Source organism: Mycena indigotica (genome assembly GCF_014461135.1).
Source record: "Mycena indigotica strain 171206Taipei chromosome Unknown Mind.scaff0015, whole genome shotgun sequence".
Taxonomy (NCBI): Eukaryota; Fungi; Basidiomycota; class Agaricomycetes; order Agaricales; family Mycenaceae; genus Mycena; species Mycena indigotica.
In genome coordinates, this window is record NW_023503014.1 from 1,117,766 (window position 1) to 1,140,882 (window position 23,117).

Here is a 23,117-nt window from a genome sequence, read left to right on the forward strand (position 1 = left end):
AACAATACGCTTAATAATATTTGGGTCATCGAACTTGGTGGCCAATTTATACGCCCGTTCCTCGCCGTTCTTGCGTTTCCCCGTTTCTCGCCCTGGAGATTCCGAATGAGGAGCCATCCTCGCTGCGTATTCCAATTTCTCATCTTCCGAGTCTTCTCCTCTGAAACGCGCCTTTCATCTCTTCTTCGGCACATCCTCTTTTTCCAACACTTCGGGTTCTGTTTCTTCTCCACTATCCGAATTCGACCCCTCCTCCAGTTCTCTTCGGTCCTGCCTCCGTTTTGACGTTTCCTTCGCAACTTTAGACCGGTTCTCAAGAGACTTCGTTGCCTCGGAAGCTTTCTTTCGTTTGCTTCCGGCCTCCATCCTCGAACTATCTAAAAATTTTGGTTTCCGCCAGCCGAGTTGTCTTTCTGCGAACGTGTGTTCGCGTACTGCGACTCCATCGACTGTCCTCCCGATTGCGAACCCGACCCAGGCGAATTCTGCATTGCCTGGACCATGTTATACATCGTCAAGAACTGTTGAAAGTTCGAATCTCCTGCCGGCAAGCCCGGTTGAACGGGCGCTTGAATGAAGGAAGGATAGGCTTCGTTCCCAACTCCACTCTCCCCCATTCGCTGCTGCGTTCTTCCACCACTTCCGTTTTGCACCATGGGTTCCCGTTGAAGGATCTGTGGATAGGTCTGCACTGGTGCTTGAGGACTTGAAAAACGCTGCTGTTGGCTACCAGTCGACATGCTATTGGCTTGCACTTGTTTCGCCATAGCCGCCATCTGGGCCCGCAACGAGCGGATTTCGTCTTCGCTTGTGTCATACAAGAGATTGTACTGCTCGTTCGGAGTATACTCGTTGAAGAACGACGATTGATAGTTCACTTGCGCGTTCCCCGTCGTTCCAGCTCCTCCACCCTTGCTATACCAATCCAACACTCGTTGATAACGCGACACGTTCTCAGGATACTTAGGGATATAATATCCACCAGGTAATCGCAAACCCCCATTCTCCATAACGATCTTTCCTTGGTCCAATAACGCCCTCTTTTTCGGACAATCCCGCACCATATGCCCAGTCTCTTCGCAGAAATGGCACTGTTCATTTCCTTGCATTCCACCATAGTTTCGCTCTCCACCCTGGCGATATTCTCGTTGAGGCTGCCCTTGGTGCTGGTGAGTCGCTGCTTCTTTTCGATCTAGATTCAGTTGCTACATGCATCTGCTTCATAGTCTCAATCAACTGCTTATCCCGCACAGCCATGACGTCCTTTAACGCATTTATTTCCAGCGCAAAACTCTCCATCTGGTCTCTAAACTCCGACTTGACCCTCGTGTCCGAGGTTAACGGACCTCCACTGAGATTCGACATCGAGATCGATGGTTTAGCATCATCCCTCGATACCGCATCCGCTTCTCTGCCCGACCAGTTGTTCGCAAGCCATGCCACCACCTTGAGAACCTCCTTGTAACTCCAACGATCCCCTCTACGAGTGTTTGCTGCGTTCTGATTTGCATTTGCGTTTGGGCCTAGAATATTTGCGATATTTGGCTGGTTCAACGCCGCTTCGACTGCTGACGCGAAGTCGCTACGCAACGTATTCAAGATCGAGGACACCAACTCTTTGTTCGTGACCAACGATGGAGGCAGGAGTAGTTTTTCTGCTTCTGGTACGAAGAACGCACAAAAACGAGTAACCAACCCCAAATCCTCTCGACTCGCCCCCTTGGCTTCCGCGCAAATCTCTCTCAAACGCCTTCTCGACCCTTCGTTCACCTCATCCAACTCTGGATACATCGACTTTATCGCCGTTTTCCACTCATCGAACGTTCCTCCTTCGTACGGCGTCAAGTTCTTCCACGCTTCCTTCACATATCGAGTATCCAAATACCGCAACACCGTCTCCTTCTTTTCTGCCGCTTCAGTAATACCCGCCTGGTCGATAATGCGGTCGCATTCGTCTAGGAATTTCTCCAACTTGCCAGGAGTCTTCCCATCGAAACTTGGATGACCCGAATCCCAGGTTTCCGGTACTTTAAAACGCGCAGCCATACCCCCCAAGTCCTCCGTTATTCACGTTTCCGTTATCCCCCATGTTGTTGTTTTGTTCAATCGGTTGTTCGTTAATCCGATTTGTGTTGTGTTCGCCTTCAGATAGGTCCGTTAGAGGCGAAGATGGTGTCGACGATTGCTGTTCTTCTTCGACTGTAGTGTTCCTTTCGGATGTTTTGCGCTTTGTAGCTGGTTTTGTTAGTAAGCGCTTTTTTGTTCGATGCTTGAATCGATTTCCGCGACGAAGATGCTTGAGGTTTCGTCGATTTTTTGTGGTGCCTCTCTGTTCCGAGCTCCTTGTGAGTTGAGCGTGGTTCTCGGTGTTGGTTTCTTCGTTAATTTGGGAGCAAAGAGTGGTGTTGGTCGCAGTTCTCCAACGCCTCTTAACAATCCAGGGAAGTCGTTTGGTTGGGAATCAGTGAGATCTTTCTGTTTCCCTTTTGGTGGAATTTTGTACTTTGATCCAAGCGTGTGGGCGCTTGCTTCTTCTTTCTTGTCACAGCTGTTTTTGCACTAAACAGAGTTCTTTGCAATATAACACTCGATCACCCCTCGCGGTGGGCTCCAGATGATGAGGGTGGATGACGGGTGGGGAGACCGGAGATGAGACCGACACTACACAACTAAAACTCAACAACAAAACAACAAATAGTCGTTCTGTCTGAGCGATAACCGTATAACACCGTTCCAAACGTCCAACAACCACCAATAACCGTCTCCTAATACGAGTGCAGAACCCTGGGAACAGAGCCTGTACACGGTTGTGCAAGGTTGTAGGGTAGATCGAATGAAATCTTGTTAAAGATTTGTTTTGTGGTCGTCCTTAAGCGTACTATCGACGAAATCCAGCAATAGGAAAGCGCCAATACGATGCCCAGAACCGTTTATACTCGTTTGGATCAGGAACTAACTGCCTTAAACCCAAGGAGTCGTCTCAAGTCAGGAACTAACTGCCTTAAACTCTCGACCGCCAACCGAAACCAAGTGTACGCCAACCGAAACTCTCTTATACGGCAACCGGAACCCTCAACTCTTCGATCACAACGCCTTTTTACTTGAATGAAAGAGCTAGCAGGATGATATTGACAAGCTAGATCCCCAGATGCACCTAGTAACGGGGCAATCCGTGAATCGCTCAAATACAGGACAGAGATATAAATACTAAAACAGAAAATGATAAGATCAGGTAAATCGCCACAACAGAATGATGGTCCATGTGCATAATTTGTAAGGTATCGTTTCGCCATAAGGCCCAGAGTCGAAAATCCAGGTCTAGATGACCGGTAGCGCGTGTTTGGTGTCAATGACCTTTGTAAATCCTCCTTTATTGCGACCGTCTATGCGTTTTTGTGAACGGTCCGCTAACCGTTGTTGTTATCGTCGTGTTGCTCCACTTCCTAGCTTTCCATCGATATCCATGACTTGAGGTTAACCGCCAGACACCGTTAGGCAAATCTCTTAACGAGATAATCGCAATCTGTTGTCGAGTTGTTCGGTTGGACGGTTGCGGGTTAAGGTCGCCACGATCTGCAGCCAAGCCCTCGTTTCCACTGAGTCATGCTTCCCGTTTAACCGCACCTCCACATGTCCTTATCCTTGCGTAAGTTCCGAAACCGCGTTCCAATGCTGTCAGGGACTGATCCGTTCGAAGCCTGGTTGAACCTTCGTCGGAGCGTTCTGAGTTCGAGTCCCAGCGCGTGTCAGACCGAATATGCCTTTTGGTTTACACTCCCTTTTGGTATATATAAAGGATTGGATGGATCCTCTATGTTGGTTGGGCTCTGCTGTTGTTTTTGGTTGTTGTAAGAGTCGTTCTGAACGGCCAGTTGCTATCCACAACGGTCGAATCGGAACGTCTCCTCGCAGATATCTCCCTAACTGGCCATTCGGGACTCATGCCAGTTCCTAGACGTGCGCTGTACCCGTGAAACGAACAAAAATAGTGGTTTCCTATGTGTGTTCCAGAATGTGGCTTATCAGCGGAGGCCTCCGCGTTCCAAGCGATCAAGGACGCGGTCACCTCGGAACCGGTCCTGGCGATTCCGGACGACGCACGGCCTTTCCGACTCGAGGCGGACAGCTCTGATTATGTGACGGGGGCGGTTCCTTCACAATCCGCCCCGGATGGGAAGTGGCAGCCTGTAGCATTCTATTCCAAAAGCTTAAATGATGTCCAGCGCAACTACAAAATCCACAACAAGGAGATGCTCGCGATCATCCGCGCACTCGAGGAGTATAGACACTTCCTCGAGGGCGCTGCGCACCCTGTCGAGATTTGGACTGACCATAAGAATTTGGAGTACTTCAGGAAGACGCAGCACCTCAACCGGAGACAGGCCCGGTGGTCTCTGTACCTCTCCCGGTTCGACTTCACGCTGCACCACAAGCCTGGCCGCGATATGGGTCGGCCTGACGCCCTCTCCCGGAGACCCGACCACGGAGTCGATTCTGACAACTCCGATGTCGTCCTTCTGCGGCCTGAACTCTTCCACGTCCGCGCACTCGAGGGCGTTTCCGTTTCCGGTCCCGGCTCTGAACTCCTCCGCGACATTTGTGATGCCCTCTCCGGTGAGCCTGACCTGGAGGAGCCTGTCGCACTAGCAGCCCGGCAACTTCTTAAGGTCCAAGGTCAAGCTCGAGGCCCCCGCTCCTCGCGGTCTGACGAGTGGGCCGTCTCCGGCGGCCTTCTCCATTTCCGAGGGAAGATCGTTGTAACAAAGGACAAGGACCTCCGGAGACGCATCATCGAGCTCTGCCACGACACCCGAGTCGCCGGACACGCAGGTCGTTTCAAGACCTTGGAGTTGGTCTCCCGGAACTACTGGTGGCCTCAGACACTGGGGGCATTACCTAAGGCGTGCTGGAACACGCGGGCCGGCCGCAGAGCTCACCGCATACCTACCGCGGGCTTGCTCAGTGACAACAACTTTGGCGTCTAATCGGCATCAAGCCCGCCACGTCCACCGCGTATCATCCACAGACGGACGGTCAGACAGAGCGCGTCAACCAGGAGTTGGAGCAATACCTGCGGATCTTCACCAACTATCAGCAGGACGACTGGGATGAGCTGATTCCGGCGCGGAGTTCGCCTACAACAACCATGTTCACTCCTCCACGCAGCAGGTCCCCTTCATGACGGACACGGGACGGCTCCCGCGCATGGGCTTCGAACCCGGAGTCCGTTCCGCCATGGAGTCAGTGAACGAGTTCCGTGACCGGATCGCCACTGGTGTTGCTGAAGCCAAGGCAGCACTCACTAAGGCCAAAGAGGAGTACAAGCGCTACTACGACCGGAGACGCACTCCGTCTCCGGAGTTTAAGGTTGGCGACCGTGTTTGGCTAGATGCCTCTGACATCAGGACGACTCGCCCCTCGGAAAAGTTCTCCCATCGCCGTCTCGGACCGTTCAAGATAGTCGCGGAGATCAGCAAAGGTGCCTACAAGCTCGACCTCCCTCCGCGCTACTCGAAGCTCCACCCGGTCTTCCCCGTTGTCAAGCTCGAGCTCGCCCAGGACGACCCCTTCAACGGACGCCCCGGCTACGACCAGCCCCCTCCGGACCTCGAGGACGGAGTCCCGGAGTGGGAAGTAGAAGAAATCTTGGACGCAAGGGTGAGGTATAAACGGCTGGACTACTTCATCAGATGGAAAGGCTATGACGCATCGCACGACCAGTGGGTCCGCTTCGACCGCGTCTTCGCCCCGGAGAAAATTGCGGAGTTCTATGCCCACGACACATCGCCTCCGCGACCTTCGACTCGATTCTGTTCCGGTCTATGCGTCGAGACACTGCATTCAAAGGGGGGTGATGTGAGGGGAACCTCCCTTTCGGCCCGGAGACGCGTCCGATTCCGGTCCGATTCCGGTTCCGACTCCGGTCCAGCCCTCCATCTCGCCCACACAATCACCGATCCGTCAACGCCCTCCCGACGGTCGCCCTGGGACCTCGCCTGCGACGCCGCCAAAGCCTTCTGTGCCTGACAGCGGCAGTTACAGACAAGCAGTATATAGTCAGCTCCCTAGCAGGCGGACCCTTAGAGTTTCTTCTCTTTGGATCCTCCCCTGCTAGGTCAGCTTCATTTGTATTCGCTTACCAATGTTCACGCTTTGGATCCTCCCCTGCTAGGACCTTGATCTCAGGCCTCCGGGGTTGCCCTTACACCTTGCAGTAGTGATTTTCCAGTGGTCCGCAAAAGCTAGTGTGTTGAGATATTTTCTCTCTCTTGCCTTGTGGATAAGACCCCGCCTGTCCGTTCCAGCGCTAGTATCGGGCCATCGCGGGCCCTATGCACCCCAGTAGGAGGCATGCACACGTGGGAAGCATATGACCGAGAACAACGCGTCGAGCCGTTGCAGAGCCCAACTTCGGCACCAGGGGACTGGGGAGGAGTACTAGGAGGTTAAAAGTAGTGCGGCCTGCAAGGGATGTATAATTGTCCCCTCTGCGGCCAGGAACGGGGCGAGGAGGAGCAGGAGAGGCCAGGGTGTCCGATCACCCATTTGCAGGCCCACGTATATAATGTGCAATAGTATACTATGTACTCTATCGCTTAGATCGTCTAAAAAACTACCTTTCTTCGTGCAAGGAGGTGCTAATGACTTATCGGGCCTGATATGACCCGATTCAAACCCTTGACCACTGACAGCAGCAAGGGACCAAGTTAACGGGCCCTTTCGGTTTCAATCTACCCCGCTTGCTCTGCTTGCGAGCCCGACAATCAATCTATTCTGTTCCAGGCGCGCGTTCCTAGGAGAAGTCCTTGCACAGCCCAACCCGCAGTCTGACAATCCTTAGGTTCGATATTAACCTGATTGAGGTGAAAAACATAAACATAGTTGAAACATTCAATCTTATCCAAACTTACCACGGGTATATAAAACCAAGAGAGTCTACAAGGGCCTCTGTCAGGGGAAACCCTGATGCCGTCACTTGATCCCATCAAGCGCCGCGTCTCCGCACCCTGACACTCTCCCTCCACTGCCTGCACTACATCCCACATCCAGTGATCCCCAGTCTTCGACTTCCCTGGCCACTCCCCTCTGGAAGTCCCTCCGGAATCACCATCAGGGATCACTAATGCCATCAGAGACCTCTCCGGATGTGGACGCACCACTTCCCTCTGAGACCTTGAGCCTATGGCATTCTAGCCTCTCTGGGCTGTCACTTATCAAGGTCTCCCTACAATCTCTATCCGCTGGACCTCTTGGGTATCCCCAACCTATGTCAGCGTTTGGGCTTACGTTCGGATGGCTGAGCTTTGCCATGGCTCTGCTCTCCACTCCGCCACCACGGCCCCCGTCGTCGGGTCTTCCCCTGGGTGAGGCCTACTGCCGTTAAGGCTCGTGCCCACTGCAGCGCCCCAGGCTGCACGCCCTCACACCTCCACCTCTCTGGAGACGTCCGGGGACGTCTCCGAGTGACCCCCTGTTGCTACCCTTCAGTGGTCATGGCTGGCCGCCATTCCCATTAGTCCTCTTCAATACTCCCTGGCCCTTAGGCTAGACCAGACTCCTTCCCTTTCCGCTCCACGCCTTCCCTCTCCGCTTCCGGTTGCCACGTCACGGTCACAAGCGGAGACGCCCAGAGGCAGCCTGGACCTCCCGAAGCCCTTCTTAGGCCTTCTAGGGATGCCTGGGCCCCTCCCTTGGCATCACGGTCCCAAACCTGCCTCTCCGGAGCTTTGAGGGCTACTCGACACTCACCTAGGGTCCATTAGCGACACCTGACTTCTCCAACCCGTCATCCGTCGCTACGCAGTCACTATATCATTACTCCGGTCACTAGTATATAGTAGTGCACCTGGGCAGAGGGCTCCTTGGCTTGTTCTCTAAGGATTCCCCCTCTGCTCAGGACTCTGATTTTAAGCCTCGCAAGGTTGCCCTTACAGCCTTGGTAGTAGTGTCAGCAAGAAATGCAGGCCAGAACTCGGTTTCCTCAGATTGTCCCTGAGGTTCTACCATCTCCGAATCTAAGCTAGAGTCTTTAGTCAATTTAGCCTGATGAATTGCAAGGAGGTTAGCCATTGCTGAGGACATATGCTCTAAATTGCTATTTCCGCAACAGTCCAACCAGTATCAGTAAAAAAAACTAGTCATAGTGGTTGATGCTGAAAGCATATCGATCATGCTGTTCTGACAAAGCTCATATCTACTGGTGTTAACCCGTCTGTTACTGAGGTTTTAAAAGCCCTAAGAGTTAGCCGTTCTGTTCTACTATAGCATTTAAAGGACTTTAACCTTATTTGCAAGTTTTTAAAATTACAAAAGTTAGCACTTGATGTACTAGTTATGAGTATTCTAGTTCTAGTTAGCAATATCTAATTAAAAACCTCCAACAAAATGGGTTGTAAATCCAGCGCCAATGGGTTAAAGCATCAGTGTGGTGTATTAATGGTCTTAACTTTGGCAGCAGCAAGTTATTTAGTAGCTAAAATACCCTGTGTCTTGTTTAAATGCTCTGTAGCATATAGATAGCTACTACAAACTCATTCTCTAAGGTATAGTTATTTATAAAATTGTTAATAGCTTTTTACGCATGGTTTGTAATATTTTCTTTACATTATAAAACTCATAGACATAATTAAATTGCAGGACTCTATATCAGTAGTAACAATAGAGCATCAACTGCTCTAATCGTGTTTCTTACTACGGTCGAGGAGTATGGTAATCCTTCTCATATTCAAGGTGACCATGGTGGTGAGAACAAAAAAGTATTTATCTATATAATTCTCAAGCATTTTTTATGTAGGGCTTATAAGTTTCCTTTTCTTAATAAGTACCGCTTAGAACATTTTAAAGTTTAATAATAAATACTCAGATTAAACAATTGTAGGTTGAAGTTGGTTCATAGTTTGCTTGCCCTTAGTGAGCTTTTCTTTACCAACTAGAAGATCAACATGGCCTTGAACACAGGAATCCGCAACATTTCTGGCTTCTTAATCTGTTATTTCTTAAGACAATTAACAATGACTATAATAATTTCTGTCGACAATTTCAATAATGTGCATCCTAGTGTTATTAACTACTATTACGGTACCCATGGTGCACCTGCCCATTGTTGATCTCATAAAACTAGTACAGGTTAACTGGCTGATAAAGATATCTTAGAGGCAGGATCAGATGTGGAGAGTTATATAAAATCTGACTCGGAGATCAACAATAAAGCCACCAACATTATAGCTGCTGTTGCTGAGATATATAACAACAACTTTTATTATAAACTAATGGCTATTCCAAAACACTCCTGTCTTTTTAGAAGCAACAACCTATAGCTTTTTAATGACGCACTCTATAAAGCAACACAGCAGAATATTATACTAGAAGGCTTAGGCTTACTAGAGAATAAGTAGGAAAATGGTATTTATTTATTATTTGCTATTCTGAAATCAGGTTGGTAAGGGACAAAGGAACTCCACATTGAGCTACTAGATGATATTTAGTAGCTAAGAGCAGAGCTCTAGGGAAGAGCTAGGAGCCCAGGGACCATTCCTCTAGAAAGGAGTCATATCAAAGTTGATACTAAGAAGTGTTTGGCAATACACAGTAAGGAGCTCCCTCCTGGGTCCTGTGGTTGTCTAGGACCGATTGGGCCTGCTATCAAGGGCGTCCGGCAGCGCATCATAATCCCTGATGGCGGGTTATGATGGCTTGATGGCTAACTACAGCGTGATCCGTGATTATATCTCTTCTCTAGGATATTAGTATTGTTGCTCAGTGCCTTGAGCTTGTAAATTATGAGGGCTTGTTAAGCCCTAGGGCTCTAGGGGTGGTGAGGGCCTGATGGGCCGTATAGAGCCCAACAGCCCAACCCGAACTATGACAACTCCGAAGTCAGCATCAACTCAGTGCTGGACTCATATCTTAGTCTGACTTACTATGACTTATATTCTAGAGTAGTATATATACTCAGCTGTATTCTCGCTACTACATTGAATTATCTAGTTATTCTTTCAACAAACCTCCTCTAATCAGAGGTGAAGAGTATTTTAGTCTCCACCTCTAATTAGAGGGGATATGGGTAAGCTATAGAAAGGTTTGAGCAACCCTAAAGTTTAAGTAATGATATAACATTTTTGCGAAATCTTGTGAGCAATATATTTAATTTACAAATGGGCCTGCATACCTACTATCTATAAATCTCAAAGTTATGAATTAAAAAGGCCAAAATTTACCTCAAAAATTTCCTAAAGAGGCAATTTTTATCTCCCCAGTCATATCGGCTATTAAAGTTGGTCGATAAAACCTAAAAACCGGTTTATAAACAGGGTGTCAGTGGCTATTTTTATCAAACCATTTGATAACCTCCAAAATCTTTACAAACCAAGCCCTATCAATGTACCATCATTTGTCACCACGTCAGATCGGAACCCGAAACAACCGATCATCGCTCTCACGGCGTGACTCACCCACGCTTGACTGTCATGTCCGCCACGTTTTTCACCGACGATGTGCCTGATGAGCTCTGGCTCGAAATCGCCTCCAGTCTTCCGCGAGCACACCTCCAAACACTTCACCAGCTAGACAAGCGGTTAAGCCGGCTCACCCGCCCCTTGCTCTTCGCCGACCTCGCCTTTTCGCGGACGTTTTGCTCGTCGCCGACGCCGCCGATCTTGCCCGCGCGCCCGGCGTTCGACAGCGGGCAGAAGCGGCTGGACTTCTGGCTGTCGGATGATATTGCGCCGCTGGTTGAATCGTGCCACCTGACTGTTAGGGTACTGAGCGAGGACGAGCTCGCCACGCAGATGCCGGTCGGTGCGGACTGTGTCCTTCCCACGGCAACCGACCTCCGCATCCTCTCTCGCCGACTCGTCGAAAACCTTTCCCACTTTGTCCGACTGCGGCGGGTGCAGGTCGACGATGAAACCTTGTCGATGGCCGCGATCATTGGCATACACGGCTTGCCACTGCTGGAGCAGTTGGACCTTACGGGGTGCAAGATTGAAGACGGCGCAATTAGCCTCGCCCTGGCAGTGACACGCGCGCCGCTCTCCTTCGTACAGCTGTCCGCGTTCCAGTCATTTGCCCCAGAGAAGGAGCGGTTCTGGAGCGCGTTTTTCAACGCTGACAGCCTCCGTGCTGTAACCCTGAACATCGACCTCGCTTTCTGGCTCCAGGATCCGCAAACGGCACCCATATTCCGGCGCACGACTAAGCTCACCTTACTCTACCTCGCGGCCGCGCCTGCTGCATCGCTGCCGCGCGTTCTCGCGAAGTCATTCCCCGCCCTGCAAGACCTCGGGCTCTTCCCTGCAGCCCTGGCGCCGCGGACTCGAGACGAGCCCGACCAGTGGGGCGGGGATCCCCATGACTCCTTGTGTCCCATTATCCGCACCGCGCTCCTTCCCATCGCTGGCCAACTGGTGCGCCTCCGTGGGTACTACAGCATCCTGCACCACTTTTCCACGGACCCGTGGCGGGTGAGCCACCTCGGTCTGTCCCCGCACCTCTTCCGCGCGCTCGCCGACCTCATCGAGGACCTCGACCCCTGCGCGACGCTCACGCATCTCTCGCTCAGCATCTTCGATGTCGACACGGAGAGTCTGAACGCGACCCTACGGCTCTATCCGCGGCTGGAGGCGCTCTACCTGCATGGCCTGAATCTTCCAATGGTAAGTAAATCCTCATCCAGCCATACCATGACGATAGCCGTTGACCGAATGTCCAGCGAATGTCGATCTGGACAGAACTGGCCTCGGACCTCACTCTGCCGCCGACGCTGCGCTCACTGCTCGTCAATACGAAGCGCTGGCGGGCCAACGGTCACATGCCTGGAGACGTAACACAGGCCGTCGCCCCAGCGAACGACGCTGACGCGTCTGCGCTACTCCATGCATTTGTTGAGCGATATCCGCAGCTCGCGCGCCTCTGGATCCGCGGACGGGACTTTTTCATCATGCGCAGCGGCGCGGAGCAAGGGGCTGACGCGCGCGTCGTGGCCGTGGGCGACGATGTTGATGCGGTTAGCAACAAGTACATCGACTTGTGGAATCGGCGGGCAGAGTTCATCTAGAGCACAAGCAACCAGCGATATGAATACCCGAGTATCACTTGTCGCGAGCAGCCGTTTTGTTCTTCAGTGGCCCTACGTCACCCATCAGCACATCAAATGATCGGATATTTGTTCCCCCATGCGGGCAACATGCGGTTGCCACGTCAGCCACGGCCATCACACAGCCCCGTTGCTTTTCCCTGCATCTCCACCACCGCTCCCAGGCGATCCCGTCGACGCTGCAGATGCGGCTGCCGCCCGCTGCATATATAGCCGTCCCCCGTTTACCCGCGCATGACGCGTACACACCCCGCTGCAAGCAGTTGATCTGGGTACTAGCATGGGCTGAGCAGCCTGAGCCGTCCGCTGAGCGACGAACGTCCCGACGGCACGCGTACGACGACGCGTCGTCGGGTGTCAAACGGCCTGCCCTGAGCTAAGGACCACAGAATCGGCCTCTATCGAATCTACGGTATCCAGCTGCAGTAATCGCCACGTTGACAACACGTACCAGCACGGTGGCTGGCAGCACCCAGGCTCCCCCGAAGCCCAGAGCCCGGCCAGGCTAAGCCCGCGACGCAGTAAATGGTGGATTCGGGCGGCACGGCATCAAATCAACTTCCGTCGATCCACGTGCTAAACTGGGGTCCGTTTTGCCGTCCCTCTATTTAACGCGCGTGGCTGCTCCGCTGGCTGTAAACTCCCCTACTAGACGCGATGGCTGCGCTGCTCCCGAGCGAAACGACGGTGTGCATTGTCGGCGCGGGGCCGAGTGGGCTCGCGTGTGCATTGGGGCTTGCGCTGCGGGGGGTACCGTTCGTTATCGTGGACGCGCTCGAGGCGGGTCACAATAGCTCACGCGCGGTGGTTATGCAGGCGAATGCGCTCGAGGTGCGTCTACTGACCTCTCCAATGACTCCCCGCACTGACTGATGGAGCAACTCCCCAGGCACTAGAGGCGATCAACCCGGCGCTTGCGGCTGCTATTGTCGCAGACGGCGTTGCGGCTGAGACTATCTCGATGATCAACGTCCATGAGAAGACAATTTTCGACATGCGCATGTCGGAAAATGCTTCAAGAACAAAGTACGGGTACTGCCTGCTCATCGGCCAACACCGGGTGGAGGAGCGGATGCGGGAGTGGCTCGGGCAGGCCGGGGTGGAGATTGCGTGGCGGAAGCGCGTAACGGCGGTCCGGGAGGATGGATCAAATTACGAACTCGCGTTTGAGTCGGGCGAGACACTCCGCGCGCGGTACATCGTCGCGGCTGACGGATCAAAGTCGTCTCTCCGCCAATTCGCGGGCATCCAGTTTCTCAACCCGTACACGAAGACCGAGGCCATTCCACGGCCAGGAGACCCGTCTTTCGTCGTCGCGGACGTTATCTTCCAGGAGCCCTTGCCGCCAAACGTGCCCCGTGACCGACTGCAGATGATGGTTGGCGGCGGTGGCGTTGTTTTGACCGCGCCAATGCTGTCACCCACTTCCAACGCCCTGTTCCGGCTCTACCTCGGCGTCCCCGCCAACCCTCCGTCGCACCCGGATGCCGCCTATCTGCAGGCCGTCCTCGACAAGCGCGGACCTGGCTCCCACTCAAAAGCCTATCCGGTGCCGAAAATCGTGTCGGTGCTCGACAGCTCGCGGTACCTCACCCGGCCCGCGCTAGCCGAGCGCTACGTGCACCGCGCGCCCGGCGGTGCGTACCTTCTCCTCGTCGGGGATGCGGCACACAAGCACGGCCCGACCGCCGGCCAGGGGATGAACATGGGCATCGTCGACGGCGCGGAGCTCGCCGGCGCCCTCGCATCACACATTGCACAGTCCGGGGAGAAGCCCGGGTCAGCAGACCCCGCGCATATATTGGACGCATACTCGACACGCCGCCGGAACGTCGCAAGACAGGTGATTGACATGGTAGAGACGATGGGGCGGGTGGAAGGCTCTGGCGCGGGGTGGACGTCTTCGCTCCGCGCGGCGGCCCTTTGGCTGCTCCTGAAGGTCTCCTTTGTGAACAGCGCGATCTCGTGGAAGATCGGTGGGCTCGGGCACTCGGCACAGATGCTCGGGAAGTAAAGGAGAGATCTGAGTTGATCTAGAGGCTGGATACCCACTAGACAGTTCATAGAAAATTTTGTAGCTTACCCTAACTTATCAAACTATATTTCTTGTTCAAAAGTTCCAAGGCAATTTATAAGCATGACCCCTTCATTGTTCTCGTCATCCTAGAGATTTCCTGCACGTCGATTCCAAAAGTGCATGTATTTCTCCCTGACAAATATTGTGGAGTGTCCAACAGATGCCACGTGCTTGCATCACAGCACTTAACAGGGCCCCGGTGAGAATTGCAAGGCAATGCAAGCAGGCTATCCTTATGACCTAGTACAAAGAAGAAATATGATCAATTGAATTGTAATAGCCTTTTCAATCAAATATAACATCAAAAGCAACTTCCTGTTCATTATTTGAACTATTCATTTATATTCAATCGACTTCATTGTGGAGCTCCCTGGACCTTGAGGCCCACGTTTGACAATTACGGTTCAGGCTGTTATGTTGAGACAGCCAAAAATAGGCCCTTTAAAAGGGTTGTCCATGCGTGGCAAAAAGAGGAGGAATGGGTAGCTGGGATTCAAGCTTAGCACAAGTGTCAATACCTGCGAATGTTTGGCGAATGTCACCACAGGTACCTGCAAGAAAACATCCGTGGGTTTGACCATCCGCAGATACAGGTATCCATTTCCCACGGATGCCAAGAGTACAGGTATGGCTCTGAAAGATCTTAATATTTATTATCTGACCAAGTCTTGAGTTGACTGGGCGGAAATTTCATTTGATCATGATTGTCACACCGAGCTTGTCACATCAAACCTCTTCTCTTCTCTGCCTCACCACCCCGCCCTCCTGGACATGCTCTGTGTCAGGAGTGGCAGCGGCGGTGGCTTCCAGATTTCCTATCTCTTCACCCCTTCTCCCCTAACATTTGCACCTAGGCGAAGATTATCCTTGTAGACAAAAAATCACCCTTCTCGACAAAAACAGACCACCACCCCGCCTTCCTGGATGCACTCTGCGTTGGGAGTGGCGGTAGTGATAGCTCTTTCATTCATCTTCCCCCCTTCCCCTTCCGCCTCAAGATGGACACTTGGGCAAAAAATCGTTACTACCTGTAAGGGCAACCCCGGAGGCCTGAGATCAAGGTCCTAGCAGGGGAGGATCCGAAGAGTGAACATTGGTAAGTGAATACAAATGAAGCTGACCTAGCAGGGGAGGATCCGAAGAGAAGAAACTCTAAGGGTCCGCCTGCTAGGTAGCTGACTATATACTGCTTGTCCGTAGCTGCCGCTGTCGGGCACAGAAGGCTTGGGCGGCGTCGCAGGCGAGGTCCCAGGGCGACCGTCGGGAGGGCGTTGACGGATCGGTGATTGTGCGGGCGAGATGGAGGGCCGGACTGGAGTCGGAACCGGAGTCGGACCGGAATCGGGCGCGTCTCCGGGCCGAAAGGGAGGTTCCCCTGACATCACCCCCCCCTTTGAATGCGGCGTCTCGACGCATAGACTGGAACGGAATCGAGTCGAAGGTCGCGGAGGCGATGTGTCGTGGCTTGCCGGGGTACTTACGATAGAACTCCGCAATTTTCTCCGGGGCAAAGACGCGGTCGAAGCGGACCCATTGGTCGTGCGATGCGTCGTAGCCTTTCCATCTGACGAAGTAGTTCAGCCGTTTATACCTCACCCTTGCGTCCAGGATTTCCTCTACTTCCCACTCCGGGACTCCGTCCTCGAGGTCCGGAGGGGCTGGTCGTAGCCGGGGCGTCCGTCGAAGGGGTCGTCCTGGGCGAGCTCGAGCTTGACGACGGGGAAGACCAGGTGGAGCTTCGAGTAGCGCGGAGGGAGGTCGAGCTTGTAGGCACCTTTGCTGATCTCCGCGACTATCTTGAACGGTCCGAGGCGGCGATGGGAGAACTTTTCCGAGGGGCGAGTCGTCCTGATGTCAGAGGCATCCAGCCAAACACGGTCGCCAACCTTAAACTCCGGAGACGGAGTGCGTCTCCGGTCGTAGTAGCGCTTGTACTCCTCTTTGGCCTTAGTGAGGCGGCCTTGGCTTCAGCAACACCAGTGGCGATCCGGTCGCGGAACTCGTTCACCGACTCCATGGCGGAACGGACTCCGGGTTCGAAGCCCATGCGCGGGAGCCTTCCCGTGTCCGTCATGAAGGGACCTGCTGCGTGGAGGAGTGAACATGGTTGTTGTAGGCGAACTCCGCGGCCGGAATCAGCTCATCCCAGTCGTCCTGCTGGTAGTTGGTGAAGATCCGCAAGTACTGCTCCAGCTCCTGGTTGACGCGCTCTGTCTGACCGTCTGTCTGCGGGTGGTATGCGGTGGACGTGGCGGGCTTGATGCCGATTAGACGCCAAAGTTCCCGGGTGAAGTCCGCGATGAACTGCGAGCCGCGGTCGGAGACGTACTTCTCCGGAGTCCCATGGTGCCGCCAGACGTTCCGGTAGTAGAGGCGGGCTGCCCCTACTGCATCGACCGTCGTATGACACTCCGAGAAGTGGGGCGCTTTCCGAGGGTGTCAACGACGACCATGATCGCGTCGTACCCATGGGCTTCGGGAAGCTCTACGATGAAGTCGACGGAGACGGTATGCCAGCGTTCGGGGGCGTTTCCGTGGGGTGCAGTTCTCCGTGGGGCAGTCTCCGGAGTGCCTTGGTGCGACAGCACAAGTCACAGGTCGCAACATACCGGCCGATATGGCGAGACATCTGAGGCCACCAGTAGTTCCGGGAGACCAACTCCAGGGTCTTGAAACGACCTGCGTGTCCGGCGACTCGGGTGTCATGGCAGAGCTCGATGATGCGTCTCCGGGAGGTCCTTGTCCTTTGGTACGACGATCTTTCCTCGGAAATGGAGAAGACCGCCGGAGACGGCCCACTCGTCAGAACGTGAGGAGCGGGGGCCTCGAGCTTGACCTTGAACCTTAAGAAGTTGCCGGGCCGCTAGTGCGGCGGGCTCCTCCAGGTCAGGCTCACCGGAGAGGGCATCACGGATGTCGCGGAGGAGTTCAGAGCCGGGACCGGAAACGGAAACGCCCTCGAGTGCGCGGACGTTAATACACGGGGAAAGTGAACTAATAGAGGAGTTCAATCAAGACCTCAACCCTATTAATCTACTAATCCACTATTTGTTTGTGTATGTGTGTGTGTTCGGGGGTTCGAGTTGCAGGAAACAACTAACTGACTCAGAATATCCAAATATAGCAATAGAATCTGCTTATTGAGAACTTTCTACAGATCACTTTGTACTGTTGTTATGAAACACAGAAGAAGGAACAATTAAGCTCAACCTCTAAAGTGCTTCACAAAATGAACAAGAATATGTATCTGTTCTTGACACAAGATACTAACTCAATATGCAAACAAACTTGCTTCCTAGCCACTTGTTTCTTACTATAAAGTTTAAACAAGATCCCTTGCTTCCTTGTCCTTGCACTTAACCTAACTTGACTACTACCTTGCTACCTGGTTACCTGGTTGTCACACTTGTGACCTAGCTGCCTTGCTTACTTGCCAAATATGGTAATAAGTGGGGTGGGATTCGTTCCTCTCATCTACTACAATCGAGCTCCTTATATACTACTCAGAAATTAATTATGTAATGTGACAATTAAACCAATGATGTGACAAAAGAAGCACTATGACTCAGTTGGAGTCAGTATGACTCAGTTCGAGTCATTGTGGCTGTGCATTCTAGAATATTCTGGACAATCAATCTTCTATATTGGAATGTTCTATTCCCATAACCAATGGTTCTGGTTCAGGTCTAGGCCGGAGTTCTGTGGCTGTGCTGCTAGAGCGGTCCAGAGCTGGTATTCTTAGCATTTCTGGGTTCATCTAGGTCTCTAGACCTATCAGACTCATATAATTCTGCTATAACTTTGGAATGTTCTCAAGTATTTAGAGCATTCAAATCATAATATTTGCTCTGTTTGATCAGTTTCTAGATGTGCTCCATTTACAGGCTCATCATCTCCCTTTTTCATAAATATTGACCGTCCTCGGTCAACTGATCATACTTGTATTTGACTACATTTTTCATCAAAACCCAGCTACATTTTTCACTGGACATGGAATTACATTTTTCAGTAATACCATGGATGAACATTCCAAGGTTACTTTCAGAAGTCTAGTGAATTTAATTATCCACCACTTATGTCTGACACCTAGTCATTATTTTGCTGAACACTACTGTGGTTGTCTAACAATATTGGGATTATCACTATATATTTCCCAGAATTTTCCACAATTTTATGGCTTGCCATCTAATTTTTCTGAATATTCCCAGCAGTATTCCATCCCATATCACCTTCTTTGTAGTTATCCTGCGCGATGATATGTTATTTACATCAATCGGTCTTTGTCCGAAGCTGTTCTGCTTTGGTCTTGCACTTCTGCAGCATATATCATTGATATCCTCTTATAACGGAGTCTTATCCTAATAAGATTGTTCTTATCGGTCATAATCAGTTGCCGATCATAGACCTCTCATGTTTGTTTGTCCTCAATCGCATTTAGCAGCTCTCGAAAATCTTATCTGACGGTCGGCGATTTCGGTCCATTTCGGCGGTCGGGATCTTCGGTCGGAATCGGTCCGTTCCCGATCACCGTTCTCACGCGCTACCTTAACCACCATCTACGCTGCTTCAGTCAGCTCCTCTCCGGTCCAACACCCTCGCGTTCGCAATCTAGACAACCTGGACGACTTCATCAAGCCCTGGGCAACGCTGGCTTCCAGCCTTTCAGTCTATCTCGCGACTTCCGCGGGGCTGTGTCGGCGACGCGTCATCGCTCGACGCTGGTGCTTCTTTCGCGTCTCGCGCTCCGTTTCGCGTTTCTTCGACGGCGGGATGCTGACGGAAACACATTGGAGTGTTTCCCAGGTCCGGGATTATCGTGTTGGACAGGGTGAAGCACTGGTATGGGGTTCCATGCAGAGGGACCAGCGAGATACTCTCGGGTGAGTGCTCCTTTTCAGTTCTTTATGAATCTAGTCGGTCTCCTTTGCTTTCGCACCCTGTACCTCTCGTGTCGTGGCGCCTGCCTCGTGCAACTGCGCAACGTCGAATCCCGCGCTGTGTGTTCAGGATCGCTCGCGATCTCGACACGAACGTGGTCCCTTTTCGAACCCCGGTCCGTCATTCCGGCTATCTCTCACGGTAACTTCTGGGCAGATCCAGGCCCTTCCCTATGACTCTTGGTGACTCGCTGCGGAAGCGGCACCGCTATTTGTGGCCTTAGTCAGCCGCCTCCGCTGGCCTATATATATGTGGGCTTTCTCCTCCATTGTGCTCAGCTCCCCACCTGTATACCATTACATAATCCAGTTTAATGTACCATTATTGTTCAAATCCGCTACTCAAACTGTGCAGTTCCCATCCCGGAATGCGCAGTTTATCCAAGTTGGAGTCATGACTGATTCAACTTGATCAAGTTGAATTATCTGAGCCTTGACAACCTTGATATATGATAGTACATATTAAAGAGCAGTGACCCTAGGTCTTCAACTGTTCCTTTTTAGTTGACAGGCCCGAGTTCAGAGCTCTAGGCTATAATCCAGTCATACAATATTGTATATCATGACTGTCATGTTGAGAAAATGGGTAACATAGGTAAACGGAATGCATAACTTAAATCTCATAATTTGTAGAGGCCTGCTCCACCATATCTTCAAAATTTATAAATTAAATTCCAGATTAGACATAATGGTTGAGTTCATTGAAAAGTCTTATTATAATAGACTTGAACTCTCCAGGCCAGTGGTTCATTTCCTGATGGGAGACGCTTGCCATCACCAAGCTGAAGTTTTCCTCTGTGATCCAATTTGATCCATGAATCACGAATATGCTTCATTTTCTGAGGGCACTCCCTGGCAAAGTGACCTGTGTGATCACAGTAATAGCATCTAGACTTATCTGCAGTACTGTATGACTTTCTTGCAGGGCTTTTGTCTGTAAATTTGTTGACGGATTTATTGATATGTTCAGACTGTACAGCTTGACCAGACTGAAACATTGCAGAAAACTTAATTGGTGAAGTACCATATGTCAACTCTAATTCAGCTTTCTTAGCCTCAATATAGTACTCAGCAATTTCAGTCCTATTCTTGCCTATAGAGAACTTTTCTGCAATACCAAGTAAATCTTGTAATGTGATAGAGCCATTGTCGATTGACAGAGGCTCTATAATGACTTCCATATTCATCAAGGAATCAGAAATTTTGGAAATAATATTTCTGATTGCCCATGCAAAATAGTGTGTCAATGTAGAAACATACAAGTTACAGAACATCATATGGATTGATTTCTGTGAGTCTGGTATTACTTCTGCAAGCTTTGCACATCTGATATTGTGAATATGAAGCTTTCCACATTCTACTTGAGAGATTCTAGGCATTGTAATGAATGACCTAAGAGTATCTTCAAAATTATTCAAATGAATTTTGGGCTGGTTGTATATAGCCTTCACTTCATCAACAAATTCACTATAACTGTGAGGAGGCTGGTAGCTGTCAAGGTCCCTCCAACTGAATTGTTTGACAGGTGGAACATAACAGGTTAAGCACTCCTTCTTGTCCTGCTCATTGACTATGGGAGCACATTGGATAATTCTATTTATTTGATAAATGTAATCATCCAAATCATCAGGACCATCAGTTTTGAGTCTGGGACGATCTTCATCCAAAACATTTGGAACTTGAAAAGGAACCAAGAATGACATAATTGACCAGCAATTCTGGGTAGGGGATTAAAATGAAGAAAGAAAAACTGAATTGAAGAGAAAGTAAAATTTGATCAAGTTTCTTTGTCCTTGTCAAATAATTGGTAAGTAGTGTTGTCTTCTCACTACTTGGGTATATCTAAGCTTACACTTAGGTTTTTGATCTGGTGGAAAGTGTGCAAGATTCTTTTTGAATTATGCAATTGGATTTCTGAATGAACCCCCCCTGCAGTGGGCTCCAATATAATACACGGGGAAAGTGAACTAATAGAGGAGTTCAATCAAGACCTCAACCCTATTAATCTACTAATCCACTATTTGTTTGTGTATGTGTGTGTGTTCGGGGTTCGAGTTGCAGGAAACAACTAACTGACTCAGAATATCCAAATATAGCAATAGAATCTGCTTATTGAGAACTTTCTACAGATCACTTTGTACTGTTGTTATGAAACACAGAAGAAGGAACAATTAAGCTCAACCTCTAAAGTGCTTCACAAAATGAACAAGAATATGTATCTGTTCTTGACACAAGATACTAACTCAATATGCAAACAAACTTGCTTCCTAGCCACTTGTTTCTTACTATAAAGTTTAAACAAGATCCCTTGCTTCCTTGTCCTTGCACTTAACCTAACTTGACTACTACCTTGCTACCTGGTTACCTGGTTGTCACACTTGTGACCTAGCTGCCTTGCTTACTTGCCAAATATGGTAATAAGTGGGGTGGGATTCGTTCCTCTCATCTACTACAATCGAGCTCCTTATATACTACTCAGAAATTAATTATGTAATGTGACAATTAAACCAATGATGTGACAAAAGAAGCACTATGACTCAGTTGGAGTCAGTATGACTCAGTTCGAGTCATTGTGGCTGTGCATTCTAGAATATTCTGGACAATCAATCTTCTATATTGGAATGTTCTATTCCCATAACCAATGGTTCTGGTTCAGGTCTAGGCCGGAGTTCTGTGGCTGTGCTGCTAGAGCGGTCCAGAGCTGGTATTCTTAGCATTTCTGGGTTCATCTAGGTCTCTAGACCTATCAGACTCATATAATTCTGCTATAACTTTGGAATGTTCTCAAGTATTTAGAGCATTCAAATCATAATATTTGCTCTGTTTGATCAGTTTCTAGATGTGCTCCATTTACAGGCTCATCAACGTGGAAGAGTTCAGGCCGCAGAAGGACGACATCGGAGTTGTCGGAATCGACTCCGTGGTCGGGTCTCCGTGGCCGGGAGAGGGCGTCAGGCCGACCCATATCGCGGCCAGGCTTGTGGTGCAGCGTGAAGTCGAACCGAGAGAGGTACAGAGACCACCGGGCCTGTCTCCGGTTGAGGTGCTGCGTCTTCCTGAAGTACTCCAAATTCTTATGGTCAGTCCAAATCTCGACAGGGTGCGCGGCGCCCTCGAGGAAGTGTCTATACTCCTCGAGTGCGCGGATGATGGCGAGCATCTCCTTGTCGTGGATTTCATAGTTGCGCTAGACATCATTTAAGCTTTTGGAATAGAATGCTACAGGGTGCCACTTCCCGTCCGGGGCGGATTGTGAAAGAACCGCCCCCGTCGCATAATCAGAGCTGTCCGCCTCAAGTCGGAAAGGCCGTGCGTCGTCCGGAATCGCCAGGACCGGTTCCGAGGTGACCGCGTCCTTGATCGCTTGGAACGCGGAGGCCTCCGCGTCGCCCCAAGTCCATTGCTGGTCCTTCTTGGTGAGCACGAAAAGTCGGCGCGCAAGGGTCGAGAAGTCCCGAATGAACCTGCGGTAGAAGTTAGCGAACCCAAGGAACTGCTGAATGTCCTTCTTGTTTTCCGGAGTCGGCCAAGCGGAGATGCCTGCGACTTTGACGGGGTCCATTTCGACGTGGTTGTGGGAGATGATGACTCCGAGGTACTCAATTGACGATTTTTCAAAGTCGCACTTCTCCGCTCGAAGGTACAACTTGTGCTCCCGGAGTCGCCGTAAGACCTCCTGGACAATCTGCCGGTGTTTCCGGAGGTCGGAGTGGGCGATCAGGATGTCGTCAAGGTAGATCATGACGTCTCCGGAGAGGATGAGGTCCTGGAAAATGTCATTCATCATCGTTTGGAACGTCGCGGGAGAGTTTGTCAGGCCGAAATACATCACCAAGGGCTCGAACAGGCCTCGGTTAGTCCGGAAAGCCGCTTTCCACTCGTCACCTTCCTTGATCCGGACGTTGTTGAAGCCCCAACGGACGTCGAGTTTGGTGAAGTAACGAGCACCTTTGAGCCGGTTGATGAGGTCGTTGATCAGCGGAAGGGGGTACCGGTTTTTGACAGTCAT

General features: G+C 51.0%; 2 protein-coding genes across 2 annotated transcripts; both read left to right on the plus strand.

The window, feature by feature from the left end:
• Positions 1-10,448: 10,448 nt before the first annotated feature.
• On the plus strand, positions 10,449-12,055 carry MIND_01339100 (uncharacterized protein; the record flags this gene model as incomplete). Its single annotated transcript, XM_037369836.1, has 2 exons — positions 10,449-11,654; positions 11,711-12,055. Exons 1-2 carry the CDS (start codon positions 10,467-10,469, stop codon positions 12,053-12,055), a joined length of 1,533 nt encoding a protein of 510 aa, XP_037213832.1. The 5' UTR covers positions 10,449-10,466.
• A 690-nt stretch (positions 12,056-12,745) lies between these two features.
• On the plus strand, positions 12,746-14,108 carry MIND_01339200 (FAD/NAD(P)-binding domain-containing protein; the record flags this gene model as incomplete). Its single annotated transcript, XM_037369837.1, has 2 exons — positions 12,746-12,925; positions 12,984-14,108. Exons 1-2 carry the CDS (start codon positions 12,752-12,754, stop codon positions 14,106-14,108), a joined length of 1,299 nt encoding a protein of 432 aa, XP_037213833.1. The 5' UTR covers positions 12,746-12,751.
• Between the last annotated feature and the right edge of the window lie 9,009 nt (positions 14,109-23,117).